The following is a 25,008-nucleotide window of genomic DNA, read 5'->3' on the forward strand; positions in this document are numbered from 1 at the left end:
TCAAGAATGTGACTGTGACAATCTTCTTTCTCTTTTAATAAGGCAGCCTTATTGAGATGTAATTCATACAGCATTCAGTTAACCCAACTAAAATATATAACCCAGTGATTTTTTAGTATATTCAGAGTTATCTACTCCTTTTCAAAAATCAGTTTTAGAACATTTTATCACCCCTAAAAACAAATTCCACATCTGTTAGCAATCATTTCCTTTCTTTCTGAAACCCTGAAGCTGAGGCAACTACTCATTTACCTTCTGTCTGTATATGAATTTTTTTCCCTGTCTTCGGTTTCTTCCTCTAGTAAAGGAGACAAGACAGTTCATGTGCATCTTTTAAATTATCTCTTACCATCAACAATTACCTTGCAGAAGAGGAGAAATCAACTTCCTTTGGAGAAGTGTGGGCAAGCTGGTCTTGGGTGTGCCTTGCAATAGGCCCAGGGAATGTGTCACATAGAGAAGAGGCAGGGAATGGAAAGGGGCTGAACAATGGTATCTGCAGCAGCAATGAGAAAATGGTGCACTGGTTACCACTAATCCCCTCGGAGCAAAGCTGCACATGAATTTGTAGATTCGCTTGGTATAACTTACTCTGTCTGTGCCGGACAGTTATGAGCAATATGCACTGCCTGGCTTAAGCTTAATCATCACCCTATGAAACAGGAACTGTTATTTTATAGACCATGCCCTCAGGCTGCCTTTCAGTTGCTTTTCTCATATTTATGTTCTTACTCTTTTAGGTACTAGATAGGACATGATTTTATAGTCATACATAAGGGTAAGGCTGTGATACTCTTGACCCCTGACCACCAGAACTGACCAGAAGACTTCTTACAAAGGGACCACTGAACTCTTGGTCACTCCCTCATGAAGTCACTCATTCAATACTGACTGATTCCTTGCTGTGCCAGGCAGGTATGAGAGGTAAAGAAAATCTATTACAGCAATAGAGTGGCCCTCTCTGGAACAGTCTGAAAAATTCCCCCCTTTTTTTACACCCCCACCCCGAAGCCAGGAAGTTGTTGTCTATATAAAACACGGGCTTTTAAGCTGGAAGTAGCAAAAAGTATAAAGGATCTTCTCACAGTAGAACCTGCAACTAGGTGCGAACAAGGAAACCTACCAGTGATCCTGGGGCCACTGTCCCTCGTCTCGCTTGTCTTTCTTCTTTTAAGTGCATCAGACTCTCCAAAGGGGAAACGGCAACTTTGATTTGCCCTTGGCACTCTCCACTGAAGTCTGTAATATTGTACCAGCCACAGATAAACTGAAAGCCAGACAATAGTGGGGAGAGGTCCACCGAGGCAAAGCCAACCACCCTCTCCTCATCTGTGGGGAAAGAGAAGAGCGGGGTAGTGTGGCTGGCCATGTCTTCCTCCTGCTGATATTCTATTAGGGACTACATGGAGAAGCTGGCTCAGATAACTAGAGTCTGGCACTGAGACTGAGAGGCTGGGGTCAGAGCCTGTTAGGAAGCCCTTTGCTGTTCTGTGGTTATCCCCGACCCCATTTTCTTTTTTGAGCAAGGTTCAAGTACCCCAGGCTGATCTTGAACTTGCTATGTAGTCAGAGCAAGTTGAACTTCTGATCTTTCTGCCTCCATCTCTGAGTGCTAGGGATACAGATATGTGCGAGAATTACAGTTGTGTCACTATGCTGTGTTTGTGTGGCACTGGGGATCGAACATAGACTTCACATGTGCTAAGCAGCATCTACAAACTGAGCTATATCTGGCCCTTGTTTTTGTGCATCAGAGAAGAGCTGTGTTTTGTATTCTTCGTATAAGTAACTAGAAAAAATTCTAAACCTATATACTACTTTTCTATAGACTTTGCACGCCTCTGTGATTTTTCCCAGGGGTGTTGTGTGAACGTGCACATGCACACATACCTATACAGGAGAGAGTATTTTTGAAATTATGTGATTTCGAGAATTTTTACTTTTTAATTTGTAGTTGCCTATATTTCCTAAGATGTACATATGTATTATAGTTAATTAATAACAAAGTAAATCAGACCCTGACTCAAAACGAGCAATAAATCCATAGTAGCTACATAAAAATAGGTTCAAGTACCAAGATGTCAGCACTCCCTCTCAGCAAGGCTTTTAGAACAAGGAAGGATAAGCTGTTACTATGGCTTTGTATATTACTGGTCTTGCTTGACAAGCTAGAACCAACAGAAGGCCTAATATTATATAAAGTGAAGAGAAACTGCTTGTATGTGTCCTGCACGTTATGGTTAAAGACAGATAGAACTGGAAAGACTCAAATGTCGAATTCCTACATATTATACAGATAGTCCAAAAATATGACTCCTAAGTACTTCAGTTCCACAAGAGTATAATGGAGCCTTCTGTATGATTCTTCTCTAACAGATACCTATGTTCTCAGGGTCATCAGTACCATGGCTTTGCTTATCTGGAAAAGATGATCACAAGAATAGCACTCATACCTCCTTTATGCCACACTTTAAAAACCAGGGTTTGATGTGGGTCCAGAAGCAGCTCTTTTGATAACCTGTGAGGAAAAACCATCAATCACTGTGAGTTAACTACAGAAACCTTTCACAGTATGGAATTTAGTATGGAACATCAGACTAGAGGCGTTTTCTTTAGACGTTCTCAAGAAGAAACCCAAGAAATGTTAGAAGAAGCAAAGAAAATTTTGTAAGGAGAAATTATGTCTTAAAATCCAGACTGGCATTCATTCAGTGGGTGTGAGACAATCTGATAGATCAACTGGATGGGAAATTTGGCCACAATATAAACTGATGTGGGATTCCCCTCTGTATGCTGTGAATACCATTGGTTAATAAAGAATCTGTCTTGAGTCTATAGCAGAGCAGGGCAGAACAGAGCTAGGCGGGGCGGGGGGAACTAAACTGAATGCTGGGAGAAAGAAGGCGGAGTGAGAGAGAAGCCATGTAGCCACACCAGAGACAGGTACTGGAACTTTACCTGTTAAGCCACAGCCTCATGGTGATACACAGATTAATGGACATGGGTTAATTTAAGGTATGAGTTACCCATAAATGTACTTAAGCTGTTGGCCAAGCAATATTGCAAATAATATAGTTTCTGTGTGATTGTTTCGGGAGTCTGGGCAGGTGGGAAACGAAAAGCAGCTTCCAACAACAGACTGACAAGCAGCCTCCAACAACAGACTGACAAGCAGCCTCTTCAACAATAAACCTTGAAGCTGATGAAAGGCAAACATTTCTAATACTTAGAAAAGCTTGTTAAATAAACCTGAATATAAATGATGATTTTCTTTCTTCAAATGACATGAAAAATTTCACCCCACCGTGTGTGTGTGTGTGTGTGTGTGTGTGTGTTAGTCTTACTATGTATCCCTGGCTAGCCTAAAACTTGTGGCCTCAAATGAACAGAGCTCCACCTGCCTCTGCTTCATCAGTCCTGGGATTAAAGATATGTACCACCAGGACTGGCAACTTTATATTTTAAAAGACAGTATTCATGTATGTATCTTATATAATAATGACATTAACCTTAGGTGATTTATGTCTTTGTTATTAAAACTGGTTAAATCTTCAAAAAAAAAAAACCACATCTAATTTAGATTTTAAAGTTATCTATAAAATTATAGATACCCTAAGATGAGGAATACGATGTTTCGGGATAACTTATTCACACAGCTAGTAAATGTCAGGTTTGTGGTTGGATGCAAAGGTTTTCTGGTTCCAAAGACTAGGTTCTTTCTATTGCACTAAAGGTCTTTTCCTTTACTGAGATTAATTCTCCACCTTGAATACTTCCCCCATTCCTGGCTTCTTCATATAAGTAATTTATATATGCACTCTTGTAACACTTAGCCCTGGAGTTCTATTTCTGAGGCACACTCTCACTTCCACACTGACCTAAATCTTTTGTTCCAAGCCATCTTTCTACCAGCATCCATCTTACTTCTTTGACATCACGGTCAAACTTGAGTACAGCCTTTAATGTCCGTGCTTCTTCCCAGGCTGATCACGATTTAACAGTAGAGAGAATTTTACTCATCTTCAACCCACAGCAAAGCAGGGCATATCTCTTGTCTCTCCCTGACTATTTTTTGAGCAATAATCAGAGCTAAAAGCACAGAAACAAGGGGCTGGCTAGAGAGATTGGCTCGGTGGTTAAGAGCACAGGTTGTTCTTACAGAAGATCTCAGTTCAATCCCCTGTACCCACATGGTAGTTCACAACCATCTGTAACCCCAGTTATAGCAGAGCCAACATCTTCTAACAGGGACACATATATACATGCAGGCAAAACATTCAAACACATAAACATTAAACAAAACTGAGACCAGGCAAGCAAGTGGCTGAGCAGGTAAGAGCACTTGCCTCCAAACCTGGGAACTCAAGTTGGCCCTGGTACCCACAAGGGAAAGAGGGAGCCAATTCCCACAATTTGTCCTATGCACTCCATGCACTTGCCATGGTATGTACATACACATACATGCAATACATTTTTAAAGAAACTAACACTGCAACAAACCTTTTAACCACTTGTAGCCATGAATTTATAAACACGAGGACTAAATAAAGTTCTGTTCAAACATTATTATATCTCTTATATTCTGGCTCTGAGTTTGTCTCTTGGAACCAAAAGCTGATTCTAAACAGTGATAAATATCAGAAAATACAAACCTTGACTGCTGTTGAAAATTCCAAATGGGTGAGTCGGTGTTCTCAACCACATGGGTATATACAGGAGATGGCTCAGTGGCTGTTGCAAAGGATACACAACAACTGGGCACGGACACTTTCCGCTCCGTCAAGGGGCTGCCTGAAAGAAAACAGTGTGGGTAATTGTATTTTAGGGCGGGACTTCTCAGAACTATTTAGGACCACCTTTTATCTGAGAAATTTTACTTGAGTGGGCAGACATATAAATTAAAAAAAGGCACAGAAATCAGTATTTACTCAGAGAAAATTCTAAGAAGTTCATTTAAAAATAATTCTTTAAAACACACATAAATTTACTGTTCATAAAAGATAAAAGCAATCTATATACTAGTGAGATGGACATGCTTGCATTTTTACATAAAGAATTAAATCTTGGTTGAATACTGCAGGATGTGGTTGATCTGGTTTGTAATAGTCAATGCTGAGAATGCCCCTCTGTATAGATACACAGTACAAAACCGCAGAAGCATGTTTAGAGCCATTTCAGAAAAATGTTGGAAATTCTGTCCTAATTCCAAGTTGAAAAGTTCATTAAAAGATTTTCATTTATTTACAAAACTCAATTCAGCAATTAAGAAAAAAACCAAACATTATACTGCAACCCAGAGATAATATAATTTGATACATGCTGAGGAATGGTGATGAGAAAACATTAAACCTGTTTTTCACAGTTAAATGGTTGGGTGTCGTGGCACATGCTTTTAAATCTCAGCACTCGGAGATAGAGGTAGGTGAATTTCTGTGAGTTCAAGGCCAACCAGGGCTATATAGTGAGACCCCATCTCAAAATAAAAAGCAGAAAACGTCGTATGCACTGTAACTCATAACATAGGTGTTCTAAAATCAGCTGCTCCTTGGCCTTGAGCAGTGACTAGATATACAATATGAGTTCAGAACCAAGGCTACCATGAAGTCAAGCATTATAAGCTGCAAGAAATACCGCAGATTTGTTACTGCTTGAATTTTGAATTAATTCCTGGTCTCTGTAAGATCATAAACCTCTCACTGCTGTCAAATGCTCTGTGATTCCCACACTTAATTATGTAACCCATAAGAGGTGTGACCCACAGGTCAAGAAGCTGGGCTCCAGGTATCACAGAGTGCTGGCAGGGGCCTCATTGGTGTAAGCACCTTTGCTCTTTGCTTGAGCTCCTCCTTCTACCTGACATGTTTTGTACCCCCCGCCCCCAAGCTGGCCTTAAATTCACAGTCCTCCTTCGTCAGCTTCTGTAGTCCTGGAGTTTCAGGACTCTGCCACCAAGCCTGGCTCACTAGTGACCTTCCTACTACCGCCATTTCACTCTAACTCCCCCAGCTCTCAAGTCACTTCCCATAATAAAATTCTAATTCTAGATGTACATAGATCTTGCTTTGATCTTTCTCTGCTGCTGCTCTGCAGACCCAGCTTGAGCCTTACTTTTGAAGCTATTTGTAGAGGCAGGCAGTGATAAATCTGCTGGGCAGCGCAGGTCTGTCTGGTTCCCCAGCTCTCCTTATGAGTGATAACTGGGTCTGTTCACATTTCTGCAGAGTTGGGTTCTCAAACACACACACACACACACACACACACACACACACACCCGCTTTCTTAGGCTTTTTCGAGAGAGGATTTCTCCATGTAGGCCCTGGCTTTTCTGGAACTTGCTTTGCAGACCAGGCTGGCCTCTAATTTACAGAGATTCACCTGCCTCTCCTTCCTGAGTGCTGGGATTAAAGATGTGCACCACAACCACCAGGCTACCAAAACACTGTTTAAGGCATCCAAAAGGAATCATTATATCCTAACAACACACACTGAGAGCAGCTGAGGTCTGAGGCAAACCAGCTTTACAGCACTTAACCTCTTCACTCCATTTCCAGAATTTTTAAGTCGGGAAAGTATTTTGTGCAAGGACAGCGCTGTTTCAGTGAGATTAACTCATATTTTAGATAACACTTTATAAACGGTTTCCTTATACACTAAACTCATGCTAATGACACCTCTGAAAAATCAGGTAAGATAAGTGTCACAAGGCAAGCCAGGAGGCAGGGAAGTCAATGACTGGCCTATCACACTTCTGGTGAGTTAGTAAGTAGAAGATCTGCCATGACTGGCTGACTCCTCCATGTCTTCCCATCTTAATAGTTCTAATTAATTCCATTTAGTTAAGAGAAAACTTGCGCTCTTAATATGAGCCAGTGAAAATCTTACAAAGGCCAGTTTTGTGTGTTAAAAATATTTAGTTCAGGGATGGAGAGATGGCTCAGCAGATGCAGGAGCTAGCTACACAAGCCTGATGACCCGAGTTTTACCGTAGGTACTCACTGAAAGCTGGGATATGCAGCTATAACTCAGCACTTCCCCAGTGAGATGGGAGCCAGAGCCAGAGTTAGAGTTGCTGGGAAGTTCATGGGCCAGCTAGCCTGGAGCACATCACAGAGCAGCATCCAAAACAAGGAGACACCCTGCCTCACTGACCTCCCTCAACACGGTAGGAGGTGGGACCCACTTCCCCAACATCCTCTGACCTCCACATGTGCATTGTGGCATGTGCATACAAGCAGGGATACACACAATATAAAGAGTTAAAAATAAAAAGATAGTATGGTTCTATGAATTTAGCATTAATTGACATTTCTGTGCCAAATGTGCACAACCTGAGTCAGATTTGGTTTGATCTGAGGAGAGAGACAGACAATGCAGAACATCTGTTCTCCAGTTGTAGTGCACATTGCCTCAAGGCATTTCACCTTTGTTCTTCAGCTGTCTCGTGTCTTGTATAAGAGCATAAATAAGATTATCGAGGCTGACTTTCTCTTCAGACAGGGCCTTGCTATGTTGATCACGTGGCTCTGAACTCCTGGAATCAAGCAATTCTCCCGCCTCAGCCCCCTGAGTAGCTATGACTAAAGGCATGTGCCACTGTATTGGTCTCAAAGATGCTACGTTTTGTTTTTTGAGACAGGGTTTCACTGTGTAACCAATGGAGAGACAAGGTCAGATTTGCTGGCCAGACATACAGCCTAAAGAGGGAAGGCAACAGTAAAGCAAAAATCTTAGTGGTGATGCCAGGCGAACGAAGGTAAGGAGGAGATTGTTTTCCTTTGCAGTTTGGTAAAGTGTTTGGACTTCTTTAACAGTATTTCTTTAAAAATGCATGTTGCAAAACACCTAGGACTATAAAGAAATCTAAGTATACTTGTAGCTATCAAAACTTAGAACTCAGTGTTATAAAAGTACACGTTTTATTAGTAAGACCTAGATGTAGCCCATAAGTGCTATAAGTTCAAATAACTGTTGAGAATAAAACAATATTCTAAGATCCTACAATGACACATAATGATTGTGATTTCTGTGGCTGTCAACATTGTAGGCATTGCTCTTAATACAATTTTTTTCTATCTAGCATCACCAACTCCCAGTTTTCCTTATAAATCTCCTGGGGACATAGTGCTAGTAACCCCTAGTCATAGTCCTAGTGCTAAGAACCCCCTGAGGACCTAAGTGGGCAGAATGGAGGAGGAGGAAGAGGTTGTGAGACATTTAAAGAAGAGAACTATTTATTTGATGTGGATACTGGATGGTGGATAAGGAAGAGAGATGCACTGAAGGTGACACCTGGATTGCTGGACAGCAGTTTATGATCTGCAGCATTTATACAATTGGCAAATTTGGCTTTAACCTCAGAAAGGCTTTCTTGTTACTTCAACCTTTAGGCTTGTAAAATATAATTATCGACGAAGAAGATTAACCATCCTTGTAGGTCCTGGCATAATCTGAAAGCTCTGTGAAGACAGAGAGCACCGCAGGGAACTGGACGCCTGCTTTTGGGTAAGCCTGCAGAGCATACCTTTCAAGCTCAAGTGCATGGCTCTCTCCACCAGGATGCTGACTGCAAAAGTCCCCTCCAACTCAGAAGGGCCCTCCTGGGCAGGGCACACCTCAGCTGCAGCGCTGTTGCAGCTGACCTGGGTGGAGGCCGGAGTCTTCTGGAGGGCACAGGGTGGAGACAGCTGGAGCTCATCGCTCTTTCTGGGGAGTTGCTCAGACTCACTGTGGCTGCTGCAGTCCATGGAGTCCAGATCACGAGTGGGCTCAGTGAGAGGGGAAAGAGGGGAAAGAACCACATGAATTCGCAAGGCAGCTCCCGAGAGGTCGGAAGCATTTCTTCCAAACAGAGGATACACACCTGCAAGAGAATGGAGGCAAATAAACCTGGGTGACAGAAAACATCTCTCGAGGGCTGCTTATGGGACCACAGGTCTCAACACACCAATTTCCAAAAAGAATCTGAAGTTGGTATATGTAAAAATTTTGTCTCTGCTCCTACAATGTCCAGTTATATCCAATATTACATGGTGACATTTCTGATTTGAAGCCACAACCAAATACTTTGCAGTCAGGCAGAATTGCTATAGAGAGAATTCACAACAAGGGGCACCAGGTAAGGACAAGAGGAGCCCATCTTCTCTTCTGCATGCACACAGGCTTCTACTCTTAGATCTCTTCCCATTGGGGAGCTATCCAGTGCTCACATCAGCCTCTTTACCATCTGAGTACGACCTGGCAACACCCCCCCCAGGGTTCACTGAGGGGAGGCAGGAGGCGACAGCAGAGGAGGGGAGGCTAAGGGTACTAACAGCTGTGTCTTTTCTGTGCGAGAATTTCAGAGGGGTCAATGGAGCTGCCAGCATCATTCTCCCGATAATCAGTGGATTTCAACTTCATTGGCTTGCTGGATCTTAAACTGAGATTTTACTTAGAGTAGAAGGCATCAATAATTCCTTCTGGATCTTTTTGCTAGATTCATTCCTATTCAAGGAAAAAGATGTTACTGTCATAGATGGCAGTAAGACAACTTTTTTTTTTGCCTCTTTTCTTCCTGTACAAATTACCATGACTCTTGCAAGCAGAAAATGACAATCATTATGAGAGGAAAAATGCCCACATGCAACCCAGTTCGTCCTTACCCTCATATGGAAACAGGTTGGATAGCTGAGTGATGGGGATAACACATTTAACAAACAGATTAAATGTATAAGGCTCTTGTTTAAGTGGATACAAACCTTACAGTAGTGTGATATGGAAACATATGACAGACACAATCTGAAAAGTTTAATAGTCTCTTTGGAAACGTAATAAAAAAGGAGCCTTTGTGACGGAATTCTGACCCTTGACCTATATTCTGTGTTCCAGATCTATTTTCTTCAGTAGTGAAGTTAAAAGTCTATCTAAAAAAAAAAGTTAGATCAAGTGAGCCTGGCTCACTTCAAAAACCTTTTCTGTAGCTTCTATGAAGTGACCTGAACTGGGCTAGATAAAATAGGTCATGTAGCATTTGAACAGATACTTCATAGGGCCAGACTTACATCTACTGGGTCCAAAAGGAACCCAAGAATTTGGACAATCACCCAGATTAACTCATTTCTTATTTTTTTAGATTGGGCTGTCTGTCCAACACAGGTTAGAACCTCAGGCCTATAACCCCAGCACCTGGGAAGCTGAAGGAGGACTGTGAGTTCAAGGCCAGTCTGAGATACATCACAAATTCTGCTCCAACATAGGATATATCTTAAAACCTTGTTTTTAAAACACCAAGCAAACAAAAAACCTGCACCCACACCAAAACCACATAGCAACAGCAAGAGTAAAACAAAACAAAACCCCCAAGGATCAGAGGAGCAGAAGCCAAGCTGAAGAAAACAGAGTCAAGCCCTCATTTCTTTTACTCTACAGGAGTGTTAAACTGAGTCATGTCTGAAAAGAAGCTAGTCAGGGGCTGCTGTGAGCTCAGCAGGTGGAGTGCTTGCCAGGCTCACAAGAGACAAGACGTGGTGGTCCTTGGCTACACAGTGAATTTAAGGTGATGTTGGGCTATGTGACATGAGCCGCAACAACGAAAAAGAACTTAGTTGGCTACCTTCAATTCATGCCACATCACAGTCACTACACCTACTTTTCTAGAATGCAAAGCTCTATGACTCCTCTATCCAAAGTCCACCGTAATGACTTTTCACAGTTCTTAGAAGAAAGACCAAATGCTTCTGGTTTGATGAGACTAGTTCTCCTGACCACTGTTCTGATCGCAGTGCTTTGTAACCTGTGTTCCCTGAGACCTGGCTGGTCCAGGTCACTTACAACATCTGCAGTATACCTAACTGCTCCACACCTCTGTATCTCTAGAGAATCTTTCTTAGCCAGGCATGCTGGCACGTGCCTTTAATCCCAGCAGTCTGGAGGCAGAGGCAGGTGAATATTTGTGAGTTTGAGGCCAGCCTGGTCTACATAGTGAATTCCAGGACAGTCAGGGCTATGTATAGAGACCTTGTCTCAAACAAAAGCACTGTTCTTTTCCCCTTTCCCTGGCTTGCTCCTAAATCCCAAATCATTTTGGCTGAGATTCTGTCCTTTGATCAACTTTAAGGACCACGAACCCTCACAGTCCCATCAAACCACTGAGAACACACTCTTTTTAGTTCTTATACTTCACATTCATTGTTTATGGTTGTAGTCTTTATTAGAGTATAAACACAATTAGGCTAGGAACTAATTCTTACTCATATTTGAGTTCCCAGGGCTAATATATATGCAATAAGCACCAATGAATGCTTGAAACAAAAGGACACAGTGCATTCCATTTGTAAAATGTAACGTTTCCACTCTGCCTTACGCACCAGTTTAGAACCATGCAGTTCTCTTTACAGTTCCAACATGTGCTCAGCAGAGAGGGAGAATATTCTGAGAAACATTCTGAGAAAAGAATATCATTGGCAGGTATTCTTTCCAATTAGGAGCTAAACCATCACCCTTGATGAGCGATCACACAGGCTCTTCTTACACATGTTAAATGTAGTCACTGAGATTCACTCAACCTCGTTCTACACGTTAACTGAGTGCTTATGATAATATAGGTACTATAGTATGTGTTCAGATCTGATGAACTTACGCTGAGAGATGGTACCCAAACAAAGAGTTAGCCCTGAATGTTCACTCACCACTGACAGTTAGTGTCCTTGGTGATTTTTCCCCAAGTCTGGACAGGTCTACATAGGCTGAGCCGATCCAGCTGTCAGTCTGGTGTGGCCTCTCTAAATTGTCATTGCCATAAGCTCGCCACACTTGGATCTCTAACTTTTCTTCCCTGAAGTACCAAAGCAGTGACTGGCTCCGAGTGACTTCTGCTCTTTTGGATGCCTTGAAAGTGATCAGGACCTGGTTTCTGCTTGTAGATTCCTTAGGCTTCCGAAGAGGGGTCCAAAAGGCTTCTTGAGTGTACAGTTTGTAGCGAAGATAGCAGTATGTATTCTTATGAATGTTCTTGTGGCCAGCGAGCAGCACACAGTGGACAGGAAGCCAGAGTCGTGGGGTGGAGATGGTGACAGTGGCTGGCACCTCTTCTTCCATCTTGACAAGATCCTTCAGGCTGTTGTTAAAGGTCCAGCCCAACAGCTCAGCAGCTTCCAATACCCGCTCTCTATCTCCAGGATGTGTGAAGGAAACAGAAAGCTCCAGGCCTCCTACAATCTTCTGCATATACTCCAGGTCCTGAGGCAGGCCTTCATCTTCTGGCAAAATGACAGGATACCATCCTGTGATCCCTTGTTGGGAAAAGGAAAAGACTTTTAATCCTTGTCTTCAAAGAGAAAACACACATCCTCTTTATAATTCAAACTCCCCCACTCCCCCGGCCCAATGCTGAATAGAAAACATACCCACATGAGTTGGGAGCCAGTCTTTCTCTCATCACTGAGAGGCAATGCGATCAGATAGGAAGGATAAGGCAGGAATTGGAAGATTTGAGTTCTTTCTTTGATTGAGACCCCAAACCAGTGGTTTATTCTGCATAAATCATTAATCTCTCTTCTCATTTCTATATGGTGCACATGGGTAAATTCACACTGCTCTTATTTACCAAAGTTGTTATAATTGATGAATGAAACAATGGTTAAAGTGCTAGAGAAAAATGAAATGTTATCATGGCATTGCTAGTGCGAAGGAAAAGGAATGGAACAGAAAGTCAAGTGTTCTGGGGTCTAGTTCCTGAACAAATAGCTGTATGTATTCATCCATGCCTTTATATGATTATCTTCATTCTATTTGTAGTGGAGGACAGGAGAGTGAAAATAACAGGTGAATGCTAACTACATTTCAAGTTCTGCTACTCAACAGCTGTGGGGTTTTTGCAAATCAACTTCTTTGAGTCTTTTGTTTGTCAAATGTATCCTGCTAGAGGTTTGTCATTGAGGCTCAAATAAACCTGAGGAAATATGATTATTTCACAACATGCTATATATGCAGAGGTATGGCTACTGTAGCCATCACCAGCACCATCTTTCCTAGAGTAGGGTGAGTTTGACCTCTGCAGTGTTTGGGACAGACCTTCCAATGCCTGAGAGAACTCTGAGGAACCTGGGTGCATTCAGAGCATGTCTCTAGGGGCAGGCTTCCTTGTGTATTTTGCATGAGAGGTGGACAGGATTACCTCATCAAGGCAGCATCAGCATGTGATTTCTCAGGATCCTTACCAGATCTCTTGACCAGTAGGTCTTTTGTTGGAACTTTTACTACTCCAAGAAGATAATCCTTGCATGACTGGATACTGGCTATATCACTGACTGTTAAGTGAAACAAAAATGAATAATTATTGGTGGGCTACTGTGGCCTGTTTACAGTATACTCCTAGAACACCTCATTTCTACACACGAATCAGTGCTGAACCGATATATCAGAGATTATCTTGCTTACATCCTAGTCAGTCTGACTTTCCTTCTGCAGGCATATGGGAAAGTATGCAAACCTTAACGAACACATGTCTACTTTTTACTTAGATTCACCCATCAACATCTGAACACAATTGCTGTTTCTCTCTACATTCTTGTATACATATTTCACATGCTTATTTTCACTATGCCCTTTAGAAGTTGTAATTATTATGCGGTGATGTACACCTTTAATCCCAGCACTCGGGAGGCAGAGGCAGGCGGATTTCTGTGAGTTTAAGGCCAGCCTGGTCTATAGAGTGAGTCCCAGGACAGCCAGGGATATTAAACTGAGACAACTGTCTCAAAAAACAACCAACCAACCAAAAAAAAAAAAAAAAAAAAAAAAAAACTGAACCGAACAAACAAAGATTATGACCCCACTTTTCAGTTTTTCAGGGTATCACCTAGGAAGGAACACACCATCCACAGCAGGGCCTCATTTGATTCTGAAAGTGATAGTCATTCAGTGCTTACCTGACTTGGTATTTTCATGATAGATTGCAAAAATAATTTCTGCATATTCCAATAGCTCTGCCAGGAAACAGGCTTCTCCACTACAGTGCTGAGTCACCAGGTTACAGGGGAACTCAATGTGATGGGAGAACTCAGGGCAGAAGGAACAGGCCACAGGGCGGGTTCGGCGCTGCTCCCCCTTGGGCAGGAAGGAGAGATGCGTGGTGACAGAAGCATTGACTCCGACGGTGGCACTAAACTGTACAGCAGGCTCCTGCTCAGCCAAAGCCCTGCAGGAGGCAAGAGAGGAGTGAGAAGGAGACACTACAACATTATTAGAAATCAGCTTGCACACCCAGGAAATAGCTCTACTACTTTAACAAGATCTGAGCATGCTTAACAACACTTGTCTATCTAGGCTTGTCTATCTTGGCCATGCCACAATGAGCTTTCATAATAACCTTGGTATGTCGGGATATTCGCATAAAGTGGCCCTAAAGAGGAGTATACACTGAGGAGGTTCATGGGGTAACAATGTGGACACTGGAAAAAAATACTAAAATTTGTTATCATATATACTAAAACTTCCGTATAATATATTTAATAATGTATTTAGCATATTAATACAGAAGTACCTAAAGATAATTTATATATAAATAAGCCTACCCTAACTTGAAAATATGCTAACTTTTAAATTTAAATGCTCAATTAAAATTGCTTAGACCACTGCTACTGATACTGGGAAATTCTAAAGTTTTAATGTAAGAAATAACCTGATTAAAAACTGCCCTGAGGGGCTGGGATAAGGTTACTCTGTCACCACGATAAAGTGAGAAAAAAAAAACTAGACTTCTTTGTAAGCTTATCTAAGAACACACCAAAGGCAAGATCACTCTGTAAACCTAACACTCCTGGCTCACACTGCCTAAAATGGATGTCCTTTGTAACTTAACGAGCTCAAATGTGACTCTAGTCTTGCCTTCCCTCCTTCTAGATAAAACGAAGAAAACCAGTGCAGCAAAGTCTTGCTCCTTTGAGCCCTTTCCTAGATCAGCAAATCCCAGCTGGATGGTATACATCCTTAGTGGCATCTTCTCAACTAAGATGCCTTTTGCTTCTCTATGGGGATTACTTTCTGACGTTGTGATGAGCAGTAGACCCAACTTTGGAATACTCCTTTACACTGTGTGAATATGTCACTGTGATTTTTTTAAATATTTATTTATTTATTTATTTATTTATTTATTTATTTATTTATTTATTATGTATACAATATTCTGTCTGTGTGTATGCCTGAAGGCCAGAAGAGGGCACCAGACCCCATTACAGATGATTGTGAGCCACCATGTGGTTGCTGGGAACTGAACTCAGGACCTTGGGAAGAGCAGGCAATGCTCTCAACCTCTGAGCCATCTCTCCAGCCCTTGTCACTGTGATTGGTTTAATAAAAAACTTGACTGGCCAATAGCTGGACAGGTAGAGGTTAGGTGGGACTAGCAGACAAAAGGACAAAAGGAGAGCATGAAGAAGAGGAAGCGTCTTGGGAGTCTCTAAGGAGATGTAGAGGAAGCAGAATAAACAGAAAAGGGACATCAGTAGGGGAAATGTGCTTAATATGTTCAGAAGCAAGAAGCAGACCAGTGGCTGGAGCTTCGGAGGAAGCAGAGGTTACAAATATAACAGATATGGGCCCTTACAAAACTGCAGGGACTGTGGCTATTTTTTAATAGACATATGGTCAAGGTTGGAGTTAGTTTTAACAGGTCATCAGTCACTATGCTAAGAATAGACGTAAGCACACAGCATGGTTTGAGGGTGCAGAGCATAATCATGGCAGGAGGGGGCTAAGGTGTTACAAAGTGAAGAAATGGATTTGCAATAACAGTACCAAGAGTCTTCATGCAATTTCCTGAAATTCTAAAATGCTTTCTTAACAGAAAGTCATAGTGAAATGAAAATTTTTCACAAGACAGTCATTCACATGGGAGCATCACACTGGACAGACTGCACCACAGGAAGGTCTCAGTCAGTCACCCAGGTGGGAGCATGCACTGGGCAGACTGCACCACAGAGAGGTTTAAGAAGCACTTTTCTGAGGTGGACTTACTTGGCTGCTGCCTGCAGACCACAGGCTCTGATAATCTGGACTGAGATGGAGACGGTTCGGGAAGCAAGAACTCCCTCTGTTGTTCTTGGGCTACGTCGGTACCTCATACCCACATCCAGCAAACCTGACGAATGAGAGCAGGAAGAAAAAAATCTACCAGGTTGGCTAGAAGGATTTCTGTTCTCCTAAACCATTAGCGCCAAGCCGGGAGGCAGAAGGACAATGACCACAATCACAGTGAGTGACAGAAGAGATCTGTCCATGTTGTATACTGTACTTCACGAAATCATATACTATCTTTTTTTTTTTTTAAGTCTTCCATGCTAGAGCCTCATTCCAGAGATAGCTTTAAGAAGAACTGAAGAACTCAACAAGTTGAATCATGGGGGCTAAGGAGGAACAACGTAATCTTAAAGGCAAGATAAAGCCTTTGGTTTTAGCAGATAAACTTTAACAAGTATCACACAGTAACTTGACTTAGAAAGTTAATTCTGATAATTTTTTTTTTTTTTTTTGGTTTTTTGAGACAGGGTTTCTCTGTGGTTTTGGAGCCTGTCCTGGAACTAGCTCTTGCAGACCAGGCTGGTCGGTCTCGAACTCACAGAGATCCGCCTGCCTCTGCCTCCCAAGTGCTGGGATTAAAGGCGTGCGCCACCACCGCCCGGCTTAATTCTGATAATTTTGCAGTTTGAATTGCCTTTCTGGAAACCATCAGTTTGTAATACTATTTAAATGCCAAATTAAGCTCTTTCAAGATTTATCTGTCTGTCTGTCTGTCTGTCTGTCTGTCTGTAGTAGGAGTCAGAGGACAACATGAGGGAGCTGGCGTTCTCCTTTCATCACGTGGGTCCTGGGACTGACTAGGTTATCAGAGTTGGCAGCAGGGGCTGAGTCATCCTGTTGGCCCTAATTTAATGTTAATCTTCTCCTGTGGCTGGAGAGATGGTTCAACAGTAAGAGCATTTGTTGCTCTTGCAGAGGGCCTGCTTTCAGTTCTTAGATCCATATGGAGGCTTCAAACTGCCTATAATTCTAGTTTCAAAGGATCTGACGTCCTCTTCTGACCTCTGAGGGTACTTCATGCATTAGATTCACATTCATATGGACAGGCAAATACCCAAACACACATAAAATAAAATAATTTTAACTTCCACATATGTTCCATGGCAGGTGTGCCCTCTGCACATATGTATGTACACACACACCAAAGAAAGTTTTTTAATCTCCCTTAGAGTCAATTTCCAATCCAAGCTAATCACATCCAGAGTCCTACTTCTGCTCATGTTGGCTTAGAATAATTTTCTAGGGTACCTATAAATTACTTAGCATTTATGCTATCAGGGCTTTTTAAATGCTTAAGTGTTCAAGGTAAAATGAGACAAGTATCATATATACAGAGTCCACAGAACTATGAGTTTTCTAAAATTACATGCAAAATTTGCAGTATATATTCTACACTCATCTTTCTAAGAGAGGGTGAAACTCACAGCTCTCATCAGAGACTCAAAAGCGTAAATACCCCAAGTGAAGAATAATTAATTCAACAAGAAAAAGGATATTTATATACAATGATGAAAAGTCTTCAATTACCTGATGGCTGGTTCTTCAATTCTTTACTGTTCTCAAATCTGGAGGTTAATGGAAGATTAAAGTTCTGCATTCCCACATCTTCACGGTGCTGCATGGTTACCATGGCACAAATCCTTGATAATGGCAAGGTTCCTTTGGCAACCATCTGGTCCCTTACATTAGGATAATAGTATCTGAAAACCACAAAAGCACAAAACGCCAGCTGGAAGAATAGCGCAGCTGCTCCAGTGATCAGTTCTCAGTAGCTGGTTACCTTTGGAACCCAGCTGTCTGGACTGGTGGTATACGGTGGTGGCTGGACTGGCAGGATATACTGCCTATTACACGGAAACAACTTTATAAATCCTACCTCAGCTCAGGATGACCTACAGCTTTCTGCATGAGGATCTGCATATGCCTTGGGTCCTCTCAAAACGTCCACCCTAGAGCAGCACAGGTGGCTCTAGGAGAGACAGTCTCCCTCTTCCCCATGACTCACCTGTGTTTCTAGGCCTATGACAGTCTATTTGCACTAGAATGAGAACCTGCTAGAACCCACTCTATTTTCTTTTCATGTCAAACTAATCCATTCTTAGATCATAAAGCTGTACCATCAGAGCTAGGTGGTTTTAAAGATCTATTTTTTCCTGATTGCAGAAAGTATTTCTGTCGTGTGACAGTATTGTTTATGATCCTATTTTTCCTTCCTTTACATTTCTTTGTACTCTCTTAATCATTTCAGTAGGTTTCCTAGAGGTGTAGATGCGCGGGCGAGGTTCACATCTACTATCAGGCCAGCATTCTTTCTGGAAATCTACCAGTGATTGTAACATTAAGTGGATTCATGATTTGTGAAGACTATTTTTCTAATGGTGGGAAGAAGTGAGTTTAGAAGTGAGGAGAACAGCTGGAAGGTTGTTAGAGTAGTTAGGCCTCATATAATAAAGACCTGAAGTAAATCAAATGGTAAGAGAATACCAAAAATGGGGAATGCACTGCATAAAGGACAGTAGGGAATAACACTAATGCAATTTTTCTCTTTGCTCAGGAGAGGCTAACATATAAATCCCAGACACAAGCTACTGTCAAATATAAAGAACACAAAGCAAGGAAGGGCATCCTACTTAGCTTCTTTTAACAGTTTCACCTGACCAAGGACAGGGCATTTCCTTCCTAAGCAAGGGGACTAGGTTGTCCATACTGTACCTGCACCAGACTTCAAACTGGACTCCACCTCCAGGCACAAGACCCTGAGAGGAGAAGGCACTTAGCAGGAGCCTTTGCACTGGAACTTCAGTTGGCAACAGGAGAGAGTGATGGTGCTCACTATTAAAGATGGGATCTGGGACACACAGTGTGGTTGAAGTTCTAAAGGGCTTCAGAGTAATTCCTTTGGGAAAGAAAAGCAGTTGAGAATATCTAACACAGAAACAGCTGTATTTGCAGCACACTGACTTACAGACATCGCATTTAATTCTATCCTCATGATAGTTCTGTGAGAAAAGATGAGGATATGGACACCTTGTAGGTATTAAAGATAGTAGCTTCCAGATTTGCTACAACCTGCATCTTCGAGCTGGGTTACTCCTAGCATTTCTGTGGTTATGGTACAGTAAGTACCATGGTAACACTGAACAGATCCCTTTTCTGGTGAACAGTATATGAATATTCAAATTTTCCATATCCTTTCAAACAATTACTAGTCTCTTAAACAATTATACCTGTCTTTATGAGTAAGAGTTTTCATGAAGGTTTAGATTTGCATTCTTTAAAAGATTGATGACGCCAAATGTCTGGCTATAATTTGTCTCAAGTTTCAAGTGCTGGAGACTCAGTCCCTAGTGTGGCTATCTTGTGAGGTGGTGGAACCTTTAGGAGGCAGAATTTGGAGAGAAGTGCTTAGGCCACGGATGGTACTTCTCTCAGGAGGGTTAATGCTAGTCTTCTGGACTAAGTTCTTCCAAGAATAAGTTTGTATAAAGTAATGCCATTCCATGGGCTTGGCCCTTCTAGCCTTCTGATTTGGCTTATCTATCATTCTGACACAGCCAAGTGGGTCCTCAGTAGAGGCCAAATCAATGTCACCTCCAAAATGGAGCTAAATTGATCTTGTTTATTTTCTGAAAGTCCCAGCCCCCGACATTTTGTTGTATCACCAGAAGAGACTAATAGAGTGTTTTTTGTTTTTGTTTGTTTTTTGGTGGTAAAGGAGTTAATCTCAGGACTTTATATATGCTAGGTCTAGTACAACTGCTGAGCTACAACACCAGACTGCTTATTTTGAGATGGTCTCATACCAAGTTGACCAGACTGACCATGAACATGATCCTCCTGCCTCAGTTTTACTTTATTTTTGAACTAGGGCTCAAGTAGCATAGGCTTATCCTCAAACTTGCTATGCAGTCAAGGATGACCTTGATCTTCTGATCCCCCTGCTTCAACCTCCCAAATGCTGGGTTCCAGGTGAGCATCATCATGTCTGACTTATATGTGGTGCTGAGAATCAAACTCAGGGCTCTCTCTGTACATGCTAGGCAGGCACTCTATCAACTGAGCTACATTCCGAGTACTGATTTTAAAAAAAAAACGTTTTTAAGAGTTTGTAAAATATTCTGTATGTAAGTCCCTTCTTTGAACACTAAAGTAATACTGAATCTGCTAGTCAGACATGCAGAATGATGAACACTGCTTCCTATCAAATGAGAACAAGGCAAAACCCTGAATTCTTGTGTTAGTTCTTGGAGATGATCATAAGCTGGAGATAGAAAGGGTAAGGCAGTATAGTCAAAGACACTCTGGCTCTTTGTCTAGATCTTTTTTTCCCCTTTCATTCTTTCTTTCCTGAGATGGGATCTCATAAGGTATCCCAGGCTGGCCTTAAACTCTCAATCCTCCTGACTCAGACTCCCAAGTGCTGAGATTAACAGGTGTGTACCACCATGCTTGATCAGGGTTGGAATACTGTATCTGGTACTTATTAATGAGTTGGTTCCATGCAAATTGCTTAATGCTTCTGAAGATTGTTTTCTCTTTTGCAGAAGAACAGAACAGAATCTACCTAGAAAAGTAGTTTGGCTGGGTGGTGGTGGCGCATGGCTTTAATCCCAGCACTCAGGAGGCAGAGGCAAATGGATCTCTGTGAGTTGGAGGCCCACTTGGTTTACAAGAGCTAGTTCCAGGACAAGCTTCAAAGCTACAGAGAAACCCTGTCTCGAAAAACCAACCAACCAACCAACCAACCAACCAAACAACCAAACAACCAAACAAATAAATAAATAAATAAATAGTAGTTTGTCGGGTTTAAGATTATGATCTACATGAGATAGTTATGTGGACATGTTTTCCTCAGGAACAATAGTCCAGCATCTTCAATTCCCTAAAGTATTCATATTGACTTTACAAAGCATGACTACTACAAAATATCAACACACACACACACACACACACACACACACACACACACACACACGAGTAAGCATGTAAATAAGGACTAATATGTAAATGACTGGTAGATTTAAGCAAAGGATACACAGAAATTCTTTGTACTATTTTTATAAGTATTCTTTAAATCTAAATCATATCAAAATAAAGATTATATGAATCCAAGTTTTGTTATTTGTTTCTACAATAGAAGTACCGAAACAATGGTCAGAAGACACCTGGAAGACACTTTGCTTGAGAAACCTTGTTGAAACCTTCCAAAACCAGAGACTAGGGAAACCCTGGCATATTTTCTAACAACACAAACAACAAAGTGCACCAAGAAAAAGTAAAGTGCATGAATGTTACTCCATGTTATTAATGTACATGAAAACGTACTATGAATACTATGACCATGTGAAAAAAAAGTAGTTAGTTAAAAAACAAAATGAAAATTTAGGCCATATTTTATGTTACATGTCCACATAACTTTATCCCTAGGTATGATTGGGAAAAACTAACAAGACAGACAACTCTGTTCAGGAAAAACACAGTTCCTAAGTACGTTCAATAAAAGACTCAAGCATGATTGAGAAGATGCGGTCTCCCAGCCTACCATTTTCAAGGAAGTCAGGTCCTTGGAGCACACTGGGTTGGGAGTCTTGGAATGGAAAGTGGTACTGGACGTAACAATCTGCTTCTCCCCAGACTGTTGTCTGAAGGGGCACGAGCCCTTTGACCATCACCACATGGAACTCAAAGTGGTGCTCCATCAGTCGGTTTCCTTGGCCTTCCGGCTACAAAATGAAACAGATACTGGTGAGCTTTAAAGACGAGCCTGTTTAGAATACCCTTGCTTGCCTATGAAGAAACCTAACAGAAATCTATGTATAGCTCCCACGACTGCTCAGTGTAAGCAGAACAAGCAGGATTTACCCTACACTGTAAGACTGAGTCATGTTAGGAAGTCCATAAATAAGATTCTGTGCATGAGTGAAACAGGAGGATGGTCTCACTCTCAACAAATGATGAAAATGAAGGTGATAAAATTCAGCATCTGTTGTTGATAAAAGCTCTCAGAACACAGAATAGGGCATACTTTCTTAATAGGAAAAAGAATATGTGTTTGAAGCACCAGGTGTTATTACTTCTAAATAAGTTGCGGATAATGCTGAGACTTGGGGAAGTAGTGAACACATGGTTGCTAAGGGTATTATTTCATAACCACAGTAGTGTGCTTATTGTTTACCATGAGCCAGGTACTCCATCCACACTTCCTTTGTATTAGCTGGTTAACATGCATGATTGTTAACTACAGCCAGGCTCACAAGCTCCCTGACCCTGCAGCCAGTGTTCTTTAGCTCTACCTTACACAGCCTCAGCAGACACTAGAAACCAGTTAACAAAACTTTTCAAAGGATGAATTCAGGGTTCAGCTAAGAGTGGGACTACTGGTTTTAAATAACACCTAACTACAAATCCAATAAATCTAGAGAAGATTGCATTAAGTATTTGTTTTGAAGCCCAAAAACATATGTAAGCAATACTGGTTCAAAAAGCTTCCTTTGGGAAATAGAAAACTTAAAATTTGATCCCTGGAAGAAAAAAGAGGCAGAGAAGCACTCTTAAGAGTCTTAGCAGCTGTTAAATTTGGCCATATGGCACTAGAGCAACTTAACAATTGTCCTGCAGATGGAGTACTGGATGAAAGACAGTGTAAGAGGGACACAGACGTGTAGATATTCAGCCATAAAGGCAAAATTTCCTCTGTGGATGTACCCTAAGAATCATGTTCTAACTTTCAGTATGAATTTAATAATTTCTGAGTCTATATTGCAAGTTGAGGAACAACACCACCTGAAAAGACTTGAGAATATTATACATTATTATTTATCTGTGCTTTTCATGTAATTTTCAGTTAGCAACTTATGACTCCTGAAAATTAATACAGTGACTTTGATTCTGTTTCACCACCTACTAAAAAAATGTCAAAACTTACGGTACACAGATATTATAAAACTAAACATGGAAATGTAGGCCAGTATACCTTTTCAATTGTGCAGCAATGTATAAAATAAATTACTGCTTGGTTATTAGTGAAAAACAAGGCATTTCACTGTTACTACACCAACTTCGTCAATACACAGGGGTTTTACAGTCTTTTACTTGGGTCTCTCTCTCCTCTCTCTCTCTCTCTCTCTCTCTCTCTCTCTCTCTCTCAAGATGATTTAGCACACTGGAGGATTAATACCTAGTTGTCCAAACAGTTCTTCTTCTATTTATTTATTTATTTATTTATTTATTTATTTATTTATTTATTTATTTATTTATTTATTGTGGTACTGAGACCAAAACCAGAGTCTTTTACACATTAGGTAAGTTATTAAAGATTTATTTGTTTATATTTTACGTGTATGTTTGTGTATCTAAGTATATGTATGTACCTACATGTCTACAGGGTGTTGGATCCCCTAGAAATGGAGCTATGGGAGTAATGAGCTGTCTGATGCACATGCTGGGAACTGAACCTGGGACTTCTGCAAGAACAGCAAGTGCTCTTAACCACTAAGCAATCTCTCCAGTTCCAAAAGTCTTCAGTGTGTGTGTGTGTATGTGTGTTTTGAGACAAATGTTCATGCAGCCCAGGTTGGCCTTGAACTTACTACGTAGCCAAGGATATCTCTGAGTGTTTGAGTCTCCTGCCTTTACCTTCCAAGTGCTGGGATGATGGATACTTGGCTTTGTGGAGTCTTGGTGACAAAACACAGGGTTCATGAATGCTAGGCAAGCACTGTACCAATTGAGCTACATACTCAGCATACTAGGTTAGTTCTTTATCAATGAACAGTATTTCTAATCCTAGGTTTTGTTTATAAATTCAATGAGCTAAGAGTGATATAAAGAACATTTAAAATATAAGAGAAGAATACCAATGACTCTTCTGATTTAAAACAAGCACTTGTGGGGCTGAGGAAAGGGCTTAGTGTGGTGGGCTGTGGTTGTAATCCAAGTGCTAAAGAGGCAGAGAGGGCTGGAATGATGGCTCAGTAGTTAGGAGCAGTGGATGCTCTTCCAGAGTTTCATCTGCACACCCTTACAACAGCTCACAACATCTGTAACTCTAGTTCAAGTCCGAAGCCCTTTTCTGGCACCAGGCACAAACACATGGTACATAGATGTATATGTATATACAATTGAGACATCTTACATATAAGATGAAAATATTATTAAAAAGTAAGATAGAGAGCAATAGAGAACAGTCAGTGCTGGCCTCTGGCCTCCACCTGCACACACGTGCACATACCGAAATACATATATACCACACACACACATGCCTGAAAGGAGGGCTCCTGAAGAATGACACCTGAGTTTAAGTACTGGCACTTATACACATGCACTTACACAAATAATGTGAGCATGCACACACATACCTTCCCCATACAAAATTAAGTACAAGTAAGTATAAAGTAAGTGCAAGTTATACTGTTTACTGGAGCCTTTCACTGGGTAATGGTTTCACTAAAATGTGTAAGAGAAAATGAGACAGTTTTCTGTGAACCATAATGTTAGGTCATTACCATAGGAACAGATGCTACAGGTGGCTGGTCCAGGAAATGGGCTGGCCTAGGGCTGAAGGGAGGGAGTGTTCCTTCTTCATTCTTTAATCTTTGTAGCATCATTATCTGATCTGAAGAACCCATGGCTAAAAAGACTCGAAGGCTCCCATTTTGGTGGCCTGAGAACACATCAATCACAGGCATATAGCTGTCGACAGCAACAACTGGGTACCTGGCATCAAGCAGTAGGCGAGAAATCTTGGGATCTCTAGGGAGTAAGACATTGTGAATGAACAAATAGCAACTATCAGTCATGTCAGACTTGCTTACTTGGCTCATTTTCTCAGTTTGTCAGAAATTGATTGATAACCAGGAAAATAAATTAGTGCTTTTAAAAATATGATTCTGTTAGTAACCAAACTAAAATTACAAGGCAGGAAAATTCAGTTTGCAGTAAGTACAGGGCTAC

At 41.3% G+C, this 25,008-nt stretch overlaps 1 protein-coding gene across 2 annotated transcripts in view; it reads right to left on the bottom strand.

Annotated features, from left to right (window-relative positions):
- C2cd3 (C2 domain containing 3 centriole elongation regulator) overlaps nt 1-25,008 on the bottom strand; it is a 90,159-nt gene that overhangs the window by 21,822 nt on the left and 43,329 nt on the right. Inside the window, exons 16-28 of one of the 2 annotated variants that reach the window (XM_057755858.1) lie at nt 24,561-24,807; nt 21,599-21,779; nt 18,769-18,952; nt 17,584-17,756; nt 15,994-16,117; nt 13,908-14,176; nt 13,197-13,286; nt 11,667-12,269; nt 8,522-8,860; nt 4,653-4,791; nt 2,454-2,518; nt 1,124-1,329; nt 363-496 (exon numbers count right to left, since the gene is read on the bottom strand). In XM_057755858.1, coding sequence (XP_057611841.1) covers nt 363-496; nt 1,124-1,329; nt 2,454-2,518; nt 4,653-4,791; nt 8,522-8,860; nt 11,667-12,269; nt 13,197-13,286; nt 13,908-14,176; nt 15,994-16,117; nt 17,584-17,756; nt 18,769-18,952; nt 21,599-21,779; nt 24,561-24,807 — 2,754 coding nt within the window. The remainder of the gene's footprint in view (nt 1-362; nt 497-1,123; nt 1,330-2,453; nt 2,519-4,652; nt 4,792-8,521; nt 8,861-11,666; nt 12,270-13,196; nt 13,287-13,907; nt 14,177-15,993; nt 16,118-17,583; nt 17,757-18,768; nt 18,953-21,598; nt 21,780-24,560; nt 24,808-25,008) is intronic. The other variant, XM_057755861.1, reaches the window with a different exon arrangement.

This window comes from Chionomys nivalis, chromosome 23 (genome assembly GCF_950005125.1).
Source record: "Chionomys nivalis chromosome 23, mChiNiv1.1, whole genome shotgun sequence".
NCBI classification, from domain to species: Eukaryota; Metazoa; Chordata; class Mammalia; order Rodentia; family Cricetidae; genus Chionomys; species Chionomys nivalis.